At 45.9% G+C, this 14,972-nt stretch overlaps 1 protein-coding gene across 4 annotated transcripts in view; it reads left to right on the top strand.

Annotated features, from left to right (window-relative positions):
- Nucleotides 1–14,972, top strand: part of LOC146335373 (uncharacterized) — a 41,907-nt gene that overhangs the window by 24,131 nt on the left and 2,804 nt on the right. For all 4 annotated transcript variants that reach the window (XM_084821938.1, XM_084821935.1, XM_084821939.1 and 1 more), the window contains 4 exons: nucleotides 5,644–5,736; nucleotides 8,550–8,684; nucleotides 10,080–10,181; nucleotides 13,120–13,284. In XM_084821938.1, the coding sequence (XP_084678064.1) occupies nucleotides 5,644–5,736; nucleotides 8,550–8,684; nucleotides 10,080–10,181; nucleotides 13,120–13,284 (495 nt within the window). The remainder of the gene's footprint in view (nucleotides 1–5,643; nucleotides 5,737–8,549; nucleotides 8,685–10,079; nucleotides 10,182–13,119; nucleotides 13,285–14,972) is intronic.

Raw genomic sequence — 14,972 nt, 5'->3', positions numbered from 1 at the left:
GGCAAAACTGAACAGATTTGCATGTTTTGCTTTGGTGTGTTAGAAGCTGGGGCCTGAATCGAGATAAAGGGGTTTTTAATTCCATTACAGTGAATAGATTTGCATGCTTTGCTTTGGTGAGTTAGGAGCTGGGGCCTGAATCAAGATAAATGTTTTTTTTTAAATTCCATTACAGCAAATAGATTTGCATGCTTTGCTTTGGTGTGTTAGGAGCTGGGGCCTGAATCCAGATAAAGGCTTTTTAAAAATTCTATTATAGTGAATAGATTTGCGTGCTTTGCTTTGGTGTGTTAGAAGCTGGGGCCTGAATCAAGATAAAGGGTTTTTAAATTCCATTACAGGTATGTTTATACTGTGTCTTTTTTTCTGACATGAAATAATAATAACAATGACTACTACTGTTCCTACCAACAACAACGTTCATATACTGCTTTCAGAAGTTCAAAGCATCACGCATGCATTATTTAATTGTAATCCTTACAATCCTGTAAGGTCAGTCAGGATTATTATCCCCTATATCGCAGATGGGGGTGACTGAGGCTGAAACAGAATGGCTTGCCTAAGGCCTCCAAGGGAGTTCATGGCAGAGGCGAGATTCCAACCGGGGACTTCCTGATTTGTAGCTCAGTCTCTTAGGAAATCAACCCTGACTGCTCATTGGAAGGACAGATACTGAAGCTGAAGCTCAAATATTTTGGCCAGCTAATGCGAAGAGAAAACTCCCTGGAAAAGACCCTGATGCTGGGAAAGATTGAAGGCAAAAGGAGAAGGGGACAGCAGAGGATGAGATGGCTAGATAGCATCACCGATGCAATGAATATGAACTTGAGCACACTCCGGGAGAGAGCAGAGGACAAGAAGGCCTGGCGTGCTATGGTCCATGGGGTCACGAAGAGTCGGACACGACTGAATGACTGAACAACAACAACAACAACAACTCTTAGCAACCACACTACATGACCCCCAGACCTGCTTAGCAAGGTGGCTGCACTGTTTGCCCTCCAGACCATGCTGTGGGACAAAAACCTAAAAATGATTAAAAACAGAAGAAACAAAAGAATTTAATGTAGTTGTCTCTGTTTAAGTTTTTTGTATTTAATTTCTCTCTGGTCTCCTTGCTTAACTTTCTCTCTGTACGCATGTGTGTATTTGTATGCCTGCCAACTGAGGATTACGCTTCTGTGGTATAGCGGTGAGAGTGCTGGACTGGGAGTTGGGAGATCCGGGTTCTAGTTCCCACTCGGCTGTGGAAGCTCACTTTGGGCCAGTCGCAGACTCTCAGCCCCACCCACCTCACAGGGTTGTTATTGTGAGGATAAAATGGAGAGGAGGAGGGTTATGTAAGCTGCCTTGGGTACCTTGCAAGAGGGAAAAAGGCGGGATATACATGCAATAAATAAATTGTTGTTGTTGTTGTTGTTCAGTCGTTAAGTCTTGTCCGACTCTTCGTGACCCCATGGACCAGAGCACGCCAGGCCTTCCTGTCCTCCACTCTCTCCCGGAGTGTGGTCAAGTTCATATTAATTGCATCGGTGATGCTATCTAGCCATCTCATCCTCTGCCGTCCCCTTCTCCTTTTGCCTTCAATCTTTCCCAGCATCAGGGTCTTTTCCAGGGAGTTTTCTCTTCACATTAGGTGGCCAAAATATTTGAGCTTCATCTTCAGTATCTGTCCTTCCAATGAGCACTCAGGGTTGATTTCCTTTAGGATGGACTGATTTGACCTCCTTGCAGTCCAGGGGACTCGTAAGAGTCTTCTCCAGCACCACAGTTCGAAAGCATCGATTCTTCGGCACTCAGCCTTCCTTATAGTCCAGCTCTCACAGCCATACGTTGCTACTGGGAAAACCATAGCTTTGATTAGACGGACCTTTGTCGGCAAGGTGATGTCTCTGCTTCTCACTATGCTGTCTAGGTTTGCCATCGCTTTCCTCCCAAGGAGCAAGCATCTTTCATGGCTACAGTCACCGCCTGCGGTGATCTTGGAGCCCAAGAAAATAAAATCCGTCACTGCTTCCATTTCTTCCCCTTCTACTTGCCAGGAAGTGATGGGGCCAGATGCCATGATCTTAGTTTTTTTAATGTTGAGTTTCAAACCGGCTTTTGCACTCTCCACTTTCACCCTCAACAAGAGGCTCTTTAGATCCTCTTCGCTTTCTACCATTAGGGTGGTATCGTCTGCGTATCTGAGGTTGTTGATAATTCTCCTGGCAATCTTAATTCCGAGCTGTGATTCATCCAACCTGGCGTTTCTCATGATGTACTCTACATATAAGTTAAATAAGCGGGGCGACAATATGCAGCCTTGTCGTACTCCTTTCCCAATTTTGAACCAATCAGTTGTTCCACGTCTGGTTCTTACTGTTGCTTCTTGACCCTTGTATAGGTTTCTCAGGAGACAGGTAAGGTGGTCTGGTACTCCCATCTCTTTCAGAATTGGCCACAGTTTGTTGTGATCCACACAATCAAAGGCTTTAGCATAGTCAATGAAGCAGAAATAGACGTTTTTCTGGAATTCTCTTGCTTTCTCCATGATGCAGCGAATGTTGGCGATTTGATCTCTAGTTCCTCTGCCTCTTCGAAACCCAGCTTGTACTTCCGGTAGTTCTCGGTTCGCATACTGCTGAAGCCTAGCTTGTAGGCTTTTGAGCATCACCTTGCTGGCATGTGAAATGAGCGCAATTGTGCGGTAGTTTGAACACTCTTTGGCGTTGCCCTTCTTTGGGATTGGAATGTAAACTGACCTTTTCCAGTCTTGTGGTCACTGTTGAGTGTTCCAAATTTGTTGGCATATTGAGTGCAGCACTTTAACAGCATCATCTTTTAGGATCTTAAATAGCTCAGCTGGAATATTGTCATCTCCGCTGGCTTTGTTGTTAGTAATGCTTGCTAAGGCCCACTTGACTTCACTCTCTAGGATGTCCGGCTCAAGTTCAGTGACGGCACTATCATGGCTATCAGGGACATTCAGATCTTTCCTGTATAGTTCTTCTGTGTATTCTTTCCACCTCTTCTTAATCTCATCTGCTTCTGTTAGCTCCCTGCCTTTTTTGTCCTTCATCATGCCCGTCTTTGCACAAAACGTTCCCTTGAGATCTCCGATTTTCTTGAAGAGATCTCTAGTCTTTCCCATTCTGTTGTTTTCCTTGATTTCTTTGCATTGTTCATTTAAGAAGGCCTTCTTGTCTCTCCTTGCTATTCCCTGGAACTCTGCATTCAGTTGGATATATCTTGCCCTTTCTCCCTTGCTTTTCGCTTCCCTTCTTTCCTCAGCTACTTGTAAAGCCTCATCAGACAGCCACTTTGCTTTCTTGTATTTCTTTTTGTTTGGGATGGATTGAGTTGCTGCCTCCTGAACAATGTTATGGACCTCTGTCCATAGTTCCTCAGGCACTCTGTCTATCAGGTCTAATCCCTGAAATCTATTCCTCACCTGCACTGTATATTCATAAGGGATATGATTTAGGTCATACCTGAATGGTTTAGTGGTTTTCCCTACGTTCTTCAATTTATGCCGAAATTTTGCAAGAAGCAGCTCATGATCTGAGCCACAGTCAGCTCCAGGTCTTGTTTTTACTGACTGTATAGAGCTTCTCCATCTTTGGCTGCAAAGGACATAATCAATCTGATTTCGATATTGACCATCTGGTGATGTCCATGTGTAGAGTCGCCTCTTGTGCTGTTGGAAAAGAGTGTTTGCTATGATCAGCGTGTTCTCTTGGCAAAACTCTATTAGCCTTTGTCCTGCTTCATTTTGTACACCAAGGCCATGCCTGCCTGTTATCCCGGTGATTTCTTGACTTCCTACTTTAGCATTCCAATCCCCTATGATGAAGAGGACATCTTTTTTTGGTGTTAGTTCTAGAAGGTGTTGTCGGTCTTCATAGAACCGATCAACCTCAGCTTCTTCGGCCTCAGTGGTTGGGGCACAGACTTGAATTACTGTGATGCTGAATGGTTTGCCTTGGATTCGTACCGAGATCATTCTATCGTTTTTGAGATTGTACCCCAGTACTGCTTTTCCCTCCCTTTTGTTGACTATGAGTGCTACTCCATTTCTTCTAAGGGATTCTTGCCCACAGTAGTAGATATAATGGTCACCTGAATTAAGTTCGCCCATGCTTGTCCATTTTAGTTCGCTGATGCCCAAGATGTCGATGTTCAATCTTGCCATCTCGTATTTGACCACCTCCAGCTTACCTTGATTCATTGATCTGACATTCCAGGTTCCTAAACAATGTTGTTCTTTACAGCATCGGACTTTCTTTTCACCACCAGACACATCCACAGCTGAGTGTCCTTTCGGCTTTGGCCCAGCCGCTTCACTCTTTCTGGCGCTCCTTGGAAATTCCCTCTGCTCTTCCCCAGTAGTATATTGGACACCTTCCGACCTGAGGGGCTCATCTTCCGGCATCATCTCTTTTAGCCTGATGATATGTTCCATGGGGTTTTCTTGGCAGGAATACTGGAGTGGGTTGCCATTTCCTTCTCCAGTGGACCACATTTTGTCAGAACTCTCCACCATGACCTGTCTGTCTTGGGTGGCCCTGCACGGCATAGCTTATGGCTTCACTGAGTTATGCAAGCATAAATAATCATGCTCTGAAACTGGTTTCTCACGGGGTGTCTTTTGTTGTGAAGATACCTGTCAGGGTGGAAACTGAGCCCAGAGAGCCCCAGAGCAGTTCTGATTCTGAGGAGGAACAGCTCAGCACCTGGCAGAGATTCCTCCTCCCGGCATTCCAGAGATAGATAGTGACCCTGGCAGTGAGGGAGTGCGGGAGGGGGGCTTCTTAGATGCTCGACGCAGACGCAAAGAGTGACGAGCGATGGAGGGCACGGAAAGGAGGCGTAGCGCCCGTTTGGCGCGCAAGCAACAGCCGCCTCCCATGGATCCAAGGGAAAGAGGGAGGATCTCTCCCTAGCCCATAAGTTCTGGGTCTTCAAGTGATTCTCCTTCAAACGGGGACCAACTGCCTACCCGGAGCATAGGCTACTCTGCTGTTCTTTGCTTAGTTGCTGGTGATTCGCATCTGAAAGAGTCATTAAGCTGTAATGGGATTAAAGCTTTGAAAAGAATTCCCTTTTGTCTGTGTCTTGAGTTGGCTATTGGGATCTACTGGGGGAGGCCGCCAAGGCATTCCTGACAATACTCATGGGCAGCATTAGGCCTCAGGCTGTTTCTAGCCCACCAGGGTTTTAAATGTGGAACCTAGCTGTGCAGTAACTCACCTGAGTTACCAGTAGCTCCGGGGAGCAGAGGGAGGAAAGCATTTCTGGGGGAGCAGGGAGGACCCAGACAGGATGGGGTCTGTGTTGAATCTGCCTGGCGCAAGGGGTGTGCAGGGGGTGTGCATGCATGTGACAAAGTGGACTCTAGTCCATGGAAGCTGATGCCATCATAAATCTCTTAGACTTTTAAGGTGTCATAAGCCTCTGTGTTGAATTTGCTTCAACAGAAGTAACTCCGCTACCATTTCTGAAAAGGAGCTGGGAGGTTAGCTTCGCGTTGCTATCATACAATACAGCCGAAGCAGAATTGGGATTCTTTTTATGACTTTTCTCCCTCCGGCAGCCCAGGATTATGTGAATGAACACCACCAAATATTTCTCAGCTGTGCCCTCTCGCCAATTTTACTTTAGCCAAAAGGAGCCGCTAGTCGCTGTTTAGACTGTTCGATTGAACAGACCTGCCCATATTCTGCTAAGAAGATCTACCTAGAGAGAGCACAACAGGTAGGTACTAAGCAAGAGCATAACCATGGGGGTGGATGGAGCAGGAAGCACTGCATTGACGTTCAGAGAAACATGCACATGGTATTTGAACCAGTTAATTAATTAGAAATAAAGCTCCTCCTACCTTCCAATTCTTAATACACATTTTAAATGATTTAATTTTTAAAAAGTTGTACGCTGACTGGTCACAAAATGGTCTGGGACTTGGCTGCAGCACTGTGATGGAGAACAGCTTTCCCCAACCAGATGTTTTGGCCTGTGAACCTCTCCACATGAAGCTTTTATTCTGCAGTTGAGACTAGTTACTCATGGAAGTTAGCGGGTCCTTTCCATGTCATCATCAGTCTCCAAGGCCTCTCTCGTGTTGTGTGACCTTTATCCTGTTTTTTTTAAAGATGGGGGATAATGAGCTTTTTAAATATTGTGAGCTGAATTTCTCTGAGAGAAGAGGAAGTTGCGCTATAAAAGCAGCTATACCACAGCACCATCTAGTGGCTGTATAATGAAAAATATAGAACTTGCAGATAAAGGCATTCCCCGGGAGCAGAAGTGCGTGTAAAGGCTCGATCGTAATCCTGCGAAGAATCCGGAAGCAGAAGCCCCAGTAAAGCTGCAGGATAAAAAGCCACTGTGTGGAGAAGCACTTTAATTCCAATTCCAGGTAGCATGGTTAATAGTCAGGAATGCTGGGAGTTGTGGTACAAAACATCTCCCCCAAACCCTCATTCAGACCATTCAACCATTCCAGATCAAATTAGCCATCTTCAGTTTGAAGTAGCCTCTTCAGTCTTTTGTTAGCAAACTTATTTAACCCCTTCAGTGCCAGCTTAACAGCAGATACCCAAAAAAGAAGGGCATTACCTTCTGTGCCCTGTTTGTGGGCTTCCCGGAGGCATCTTGGTGGCCTCTGTGGGAAATAGGATGCTGGAATAGATGGATCTTTGGCCTGATCTGGGGGCGGCGGGGGTGGTTCTTAATAGCCATAATAGCTAGGACTGGAACTCCATGTACAGAGGCAGTATCATAATTCCCTCTATTTCTGATGTTCAGGCGTGAGTGCCAAACCTTATGTAGCCTTTACAGTACCTCCTAAGGGTGGCATTCACACGCTCGGGGGAAACCCAAGATTTGCAGAAGTACAAAAGGGTTGGGGGGGGGGAAGCCCTCAGGGGGTGAAAAAAAGAAAACTGCTCACGGAGGACTCACCAGTGCACTGAAGACCGAATAGTGATTGTAGGGTGGGGAGTGGGGCGAAATGGAAAACCAGATGGAATGGAGCATTATGGAGAAGGGCCAGGCTGGCTGGCTGGAACACTGTTGCTGTTGTTCAGTCGTTAAGTTGTGTCCGACTCTTCGTGACCCCATGGACCAGAGCACGCCAGGCCTTCCTGTCCTCCGCTCTCTCCCGGAGCGTGCTCAAGTTCATGTTCATTGCATCGGTGATGCTATCCAGCAATCTCATCCTCTGCCGTCCCCTTCTCCTTTTGCCTTCAGTCCTTCCCAGCATCAGGGTCTTTTCCAGGGGGTTTTCTCTTCGCATTAGGTGGCCAAAATATTTGAGCTTCAGCTTCAGTATCTGTCCTTCCAATGAGCAGTCAGGCTTGATTTCCTTGAGGATGGACTGATTTGACCTCCTTGCAGTCCAGGGGACTCGTAAGAGTCTTCTCCAGCACCACAGTTTGAAAGCATCAATTCTTCGGCGCTCAGCCTTTGTTGTATACATTTGCTGGAGGTCTTACTTGTGCCCTGAACAGCAGGCAATAGAGACAAACGGTGGGAGAGGGCTACTGCACTCATGTCCTGCTTGTCGGCTTCCCAGACACATCTGGCTTTCCAGTGCTGGAAACAGGATGCTGGCAAGAAGGATTTCTTCTTGGTCTGATCCACTAAGGCACCTGTTAAGCTGTGACACTCCTGCCCTGGGTTCTACCTTCTTCAGCGTTCACCTGATGAACCGGAGAAGAAAACCCCCTCGGGACGCTGGGTCAGTTGTCCTCACTGACACACCAAGCTTCATCCCCTTTTACTCTCTGGGTTAAAGAGACACCCAATATGCCTAATTAATTCCCTCTACCCAATACAGGAGAAGTAACAAGGAAATATGTTTTTTAATGGTAGCTCAAAAAGGCAAACTAACATGTGGGATTTTGTATTTAAAAGAAACCAATACAAATATTTAACACAAGAAGGGTTATATATTATTATCAATTTATGCTTGGTCCTAACCTACCTACTTGCCTACTCTACCCCTTCTAAATCCTATTCCCCAAACCCCACTCACTAGATGTAGCTTCCTCAATCCCTAAGGCCCTATCTGACTTCTCTCAGTTCATTCCTGTTAGAACCTCAGAATCCTCACAAACACACAAGCCCGTCTCACCTTTCACTCCCTCCCTAACACATTTATTTAGTTAGTTAGTTACAATATTTATATGCCGAACCATATCTAGAACAGATTTCAGAGCAGCAAACACAAAAGATAAAACAGGAAGAGCATAAAAAGATTAAAACACCACATTCAAATTACACTTGTTTAAAAACTCGCTGCCAGTAAAAAACATAACTGGTCAATTAAAGAGTGCCTCGTTAATTGGGCTGTTTTTGGGATGCGCTGGAAACAACGCAGTGTTGGTGCCTGCCTGACCTCCAGGGGCAGGGAATTCCAAAGAAAGGGGGCCACCACTCTGAAGGCTCTTGATTATGAAGGCTCATAACTATTAACACTATCTTACCTGGATCACATTTAACAGTGCAAAGACATACATTACTATAACAGGCATATGTTACACAAGCACTGTTCTATTTCACTCTAGGGTCACTTTCATTGGCCTGTGTCAGTGGTATGCAGTAGCGGTGAGTATGATATAGAATCACTGACCGAAGCCTTGCGCCATGGCCCGTATGGAAGGTGCATTTACGAATGTGACAATGATGTAGTTAGTAACCAGGTATGGAGTGTTAGATTCATCTTGTTTTTCTTCTCAGTTATTTTTTTTTAACTAAGTAACGATAATTAGATGTCTGAAATGAATTCACTGTGCGTCCCCTGCCCTCCAAAAACTGTCTTCTGCATTTTGATTCTCTAGGGCCTTTTCTACACAAAGCATTTATCGTGCAGTCATCGTTCCCTACTTACGGTTGTTTGCAGTTCTTTAGACAATATTGTGATCCTCTAAGTTTTGCTTCTGTGTCTAACCTGCACTTTCGGGGATTTTTTTTAGAGCAGGGGAAAAACAGCATTTAACTGTGAAAATGAAAGAAAGTGCAATTTCCTCTTGTGTATTTGTGCTATTCCACTATACCACAGTGCCACCTTGAGGTCATTAGTGGAAAAGCAGGAAAGGAAACACCGTAGTGCTCTGAGCTCAATTCTGTGATAAAACCAAAAGTAGATGCTGTGGATTAACAGCCTCATGTAGAAAAGCTCTAGAAATATGAGTACTTGATCTTTAACATTAACAGTGGACATCCAATGATTGTGCAGTTATGGCAATATCTGATATATAACAGTCAACCTGTTGATGGTCTCCTGACTGCTGTTTTGTACTAATTTCATTCATTTCATTCAACCAATCAAAAAGATACCCTGAAATAATTAGAATTCAGATAGCCTAAGCCTTTGAATGTGTATGTTACTTTTGATTCTGAAAACCACATTTTAGCATAACCATCAGAACTGTGAACTTTTCATTTTTCTTTGAGGAATATTGTTTCAGCTCTAGTCCATTAAGGGCGCGATCCTATGGCCGCTAGTCAGCGGCTAGATGGCCATAGGATGGGCTGGTTTCCTGAGAACCGACCTTCACCCCCTCCCGTGCTGCCTTGTTCGCAGCACGGAACGGCCCCTCACTCTGTGCTCGGAAGAGGAGCACGGAGTGGCAAAAATGGGGCGTTCCTGGGGGCGCGTTGGGGCGGGGAAGTCGGAAATGTCAGTGCGACACATCCTATGTGTCGTCCAGCTGCCTCTTCCCATGCTCCAAGGTCCCACAGCTAGACAGCCAAAATCGGCTGTCTAGCCACAAATACAGGGCAGCTGCAGAGCAGAGGGAACGATCCCCTCTGCACTTCTCCTGCCCTGCACTGAATAGGCGGTTGCCTCCGAGTTCGGAGGCAGCTGCCTGTCCCGGTAGGATTGCGCCCCAATTTAAGTTTTGCAGACCCAACACATACATCCCCTTTTTGGCTTTCAAGACTCCACCAGCCGTAGTTTGCATGCATTGAAACCTATTTTTCCAATCTTAAGAATTAGAAACTTCTTTTTTAATAAAAAATCCTTCTTCTGCCAATCCTCCCCCAGTGCCTCTTTTTTTATATTGGTATTCACTTATTTAAACTTTTTTCAGATTGTCAATATGGAATTTGAAGGAGGAGTCACAGCTGCCTTCACAATGGTTGCTTTTACAGAGAAATTGGGGGTGAGAAAAACCACCATCTATGGAACAAAGGTAAATCTAAGCGCAAGACTAAGAACCTTTTCTTTGTTCGTTTAAAAACATACACATTCTGCATGAAAGAAATCTACATTCTGCAAATCTGAGTGGTCAAATTAGGAATTTGTCCCAGGTTAATGACCCCTGGCAGTTCAGTTGTACACAACTTAATACATTGGGACTTACTTACAGGTAACTGAGTATATGGTTGCAGTCTTATACCTACTTACCTGGGAGTAAGCCTTATAGAACTTAATGGGACTTGCTTTTGGGTAGGTATATATATATAGGATTGTATTGTGAGTCTGTTAGTCACATGAGTTTTTAGTCTATAGATTGATCAAATCCATAAATTTCGATTCCTGCATTGAGCAGGAGGTTGGACTCGATGGTCTTATAGGCCCCTTCCAACCCTGCTATTCTATGATTCGATGAAATCTGAGAAAAATGATAGTCTTAAATAAATAAAAATATACACATGCTCACACACACAAATATGCATCTCCCCCTCTCCACCCGCACATTTGAAGTTACCAGCGCCTGTACCACTGTGGCCGAGCCATCCCTGTCCAGGAGAGGCCGTAGCTGGCGAACCAGGTGAAGCTGGTAAATGTCAGGGTGGACACTGAGCCCATAGAATCCCAGAGTAGTTCTGATTCTGAGGAAGAGCAGTCGCTCCTGGGAGAGGAGCGCGCTCCTCTTTCCCAGGGCCAACAGCTGACGGAGATTCCTCCCACCGGCATTCCTAGTTTAGTCAGCAGTCCAGGGAGTGACCGAGCACACATAGCAGACTTGGTGGATGCGCGACGCAGACGCAGAGAGCGGCGCCAGATGGAGGGCGCGGAAAGGAGGCGTAGTGCCCGGTTGGCGCGCAAACAACGGCTGCGCCCAGAGGATCCAAGGGAAAAGGGGAGGGACTCTCCCTAGTCCTTAAGTTCAGGGGTCTGCCAGTAATTCCCTTTAAAACGGGGACCAACTGTTCCAACGTAGGGCATAGGTACTGTGCTGCTCAGATCTAGTTGCAAACGGTATAGTTGTTAAGTTGTAAAAGAAAAATAAAACTTTGAAAGGAATCCCTTTGTCTGTGTCTGGACTTGGCTACTGGATTAGACTGAGAGAGGCCTCCAAGGAGCCCTTGACAGTAAAAGGCACTCCCAAGCCGCCATGGCCACTTGGGCCTCCAGCGACAGTGATGGATCTAGGAGTACCCCTGGACTACAGACCTGATCTTTCAGAGGGAGTGCGACCCCATCCAGAACAGGCAGTGCTCCTATCTCCCAGACTCGGGAACCACTCACCCACAGGGCTTCCGCCTTGCCAGGATTCAGTTTCAGTTTATCAGCCCTCATCCAGCTCATTATTGAGTTCAGGCACTGATCCAAGACTTGCACAACCTCACCTGATCCAGAAGTCACAGGGAGGTAGAGCTGCGTGTCATCGGCATACCGATGGCACTTGGCTCCAAATCCCCTGATGACCTCTCCCAGCGGCTTCATATATATATGTTGAACAGCACTGGGGACAGAATGGTACCCTGCGAACCCCGTGGCTCAATTGCCAAGGGCCGAGGAATGGTCCCCCAATGTTACTCTATGAAATCGACCCTGCAGGTAGGACTGGAACCACTGTAACACAATGCCTCCAATGCCCATCCCACAGAGTCAATCCAGGGGGATACCATGGTTGTTGCAAGGATAAATGGCAGTGGTGCAGCAAGGACTGGACCTTGGGTACAAAGTCCAACACCCTGCAACCCAGGGGCCCCCCAAATCATAGAACCATAGGGTGGGAAGAGGCCTACAAGACCATTAAGTCCAACCCCCTGCTCAGTGCAGGAAGTCTGATTCCCAGGTGGTCTCCCATCCAAGGACTAACCAGGGCTGACCCTGCTTAGCTTCCGAGATCAGACGAGATCGGGCGCATCCAGCCCTTTGCTCGGTGTCATAGAATCATAGGGCGGGAAGTTGCCTACAAGACCATCGAGGCCAACCCCCTGCTCAGTGCAGGAAGTCTGATTCCCAGGTGGGCTCCCATCCAAGGACTAACCAGGCCTGACCCTGCTTAGCTTCTGAGATCAGACGAGATCGGGCGCATCCAGCCCTTTGCTCACCAGTGACCACACACAGAGTGGCAGGTGATGGCGGCATCAACAAATAGATCCGACATCACCACCTGGGCCACACAAGCCTGCCAGGGCCTACCGGGGCTGATACTGGTTGCTACAGCACCCTTTCTTATTTTGAAAATGATTTTATAGTTGGGAGGCAGCCAAACAGGCTTGTACATGGTTACAGATACTTGTTTTATTATTTTGGCTGTAAAATTCTTTTCTACAACGAAATGACGCTTATTCCCCAGTAACCGCATTTAGCATCAGGGTAGCAGACGCAAACTCTGTGTTCTTTCTGTAGTTGGGATGGTTTCAAGATTGAAGTAAGTTTTTAAAGTGTGAAACTGCTCATGCTCAAGAGTATTTCTCCTTGCATCAGGGTTGGCAAACCGTTTTGTTTGTGGGGGGAGTATCAGGAATTTAGAAGCAGCTATCGAGGGTGGAATGGTGGGGGTGGAGAAGACAGATGTATGCATTGCAACTGAAGCAATATAGGGCCACCCCATAAGACCATGAAGTCCTGGTCTAAAATTACCTAGCTGCGCAACTGATAAATGGGAGGTGGGGGAACCGTGAGCAATCAAAACATAATAAGGGGGAGGAATTTGAGCCTCGCTTAGCAACTTCTTGGGCCTCCATTGAAATGCATTTCTTAGCGTTGAGAGACCCCTGATTATACACTAATCTGTGCCCTGCTGGCACTGTTTGGACCCAGGTAAACTTCCGCAAAACCAAGGGGGTTCTAGACTTGGCAAGCTTCACCCTCAATTCCATTTCTGCAGCGTGGACATATTAAACACTGGCAGTTGTCACAGAATGGCTTTAACGTACCTGCATTTTTAGGGAGAACTCTGCTGTCAAGGCACAGGACCTGTGGAGGTTTTTGATTTCCTCCAAAAGAAGAAAAGCATCTTTTCTCCCGATGAGGTGCCCCGTGTCCCAGATTGCTTAAGCAGCCATGATGGTGCAGACTTCTACCTGATGAAGAGCTTCATTTCAGCCGTAGCTGTGAGTTTCTCTCGCTCCACTGCCTTTTCTTTAATTCCCCCCAAAGCATGGAATTATATCCCCCCCCCCCCAAGATTCCACTTGGGTTTCGAGACAACGGCTATGGCAGTGGAGTTCCTTGCAACTTTCTAGGAAGAAATGTTAACCCATGGGTTCTTCTTTTAATGCAGCAGTTTGAAGCGGGAACCATATTTCCTATTGTGTTGGTAACAGACATCATTCCGTATTGTATGCCTGGAGAAGAAAAATAATTCCACGCTAGGAGAATCCAGATTGCGTGCCAGCAAAAGCTGCATTCAGGAGTCCCATGTAAATCTGCAGCATTTGGCAATTTGTGCTAATTTGAATAATTTGTTCTAAGTGTGAGGAGGGGCAAGAAACTCTGCCTTGCCCTCAAAGAGCGGAACTCTCATACCTGAGAGGCCATCTTCACCCACATAGGCCACCCCAGTCTACATTCTGAGGGGGAGGCGTTGCTTTCCGTACCACAACCTCCTGATGTTTCTTTGGTTGTGGTGTGGAGAAGGGCCTTCTCTGTTGTGGCACCCACTATGTGGAATAACCTCTCCATCGAGATCAGGCAGGCTCCAAATATGGAGTGTTTCTGCTGATAGCTTAAGACGCATTTGTTTGCCTCGGCATTTCCCTGACTGTTAGCATTGCCAGCTTTGGGGTGGGTTAGGGTATTTTAGAAAATGTTTTTATTGTAGAATTTTATTGTTTTAAACTGTTTTATTGTATGCTGTACATCGCCCAGAGTGGCTGGGTGACCAGCCAGATGGGCGATTAATAAATTTAATAATAATAAATAAATCCCTGGTTATTTTAATATTTTTTTGGTTTTATTACTGTTTTATTGATCGCTTTTATGGTGTTTTATCATGATTTTATCTTATGAACCACTTTGGGATTTATTCATTTTTAATGAAAAGCGGTATAGCCATTTTTTTTTTAAAATAAACTGTTATTCAGCCACCCCTTATGGCTAATGGTAGATCAGCAGGCACTGCTTTCAAACCTAACTTTGGAGTCATAAGGACTAGGAATTTGGTTGTGGACCTTTATTTTTATTTTATTTATATAAAATATTGCTTGGCTGTCTTTCAGGGCAGAAGCCCTCCCAAGCAATAACATACATAAAAACAGTTAAAATATTAAAAGTGATAAAAACAATAAAAGCCAACAATAAAACCAGCAACAATGTTAATAGCAGTACCAGCAACAATAGCAGTCATATCATGAGAAGGCCAAGGTAAAATAATACGTTTTCAAGGCCTGCTTAAAAGTCTGCAGTGACGGAGCATGGCGGACCTCCGATGGCAGCTTTGCCCAAAGATGTGGGGCCACTGCAAAGAAGGCCCTCTCATGTGCGTTCACCCACCTGACTGCTCTCACAGGTGGGCAAGTGAGAAGGGCCTCTCTTCCTGATCTTAAAGTGCGGGCAGGTTGATATGGGTGTTGGCGGTCCTTCAAATAACTTGGTCCCAAGCCATTTAAGGCTTTAAAGGTCAAAACCAGCACTTTGAATTGGGCTCAGAAACACACCGGTAACCAGTGCAGCTGGCGCAGTATAAGCATTATATGATTGAATTGCCTCGCCCCCACCAACACTCGGGTGGCCACATTCTGCACAAGCTGGAGTTTCTGAACCATCTTCAAAGGCAGCCCCACATATAGCGCAATACAAT

This window comes from Heloderma suspectum, chromosome 15, assembly GCF_057233095.1.
Source record: "Heloderma suspectum isolate Gila_16-S chromosome 15, 16-S_ref, whole genome shotgun sequence".
Taxonomy (NCBI): domain Eukaryota; kingdom Metazoa; phylum Chordata; class Lepidosauria; order Squamata; family Helodermatidae; genus Heloderma; species Heloderma suspectum.
This window is presented reverse-complemented; position numbering and strand designations above follow the sequence as displayed.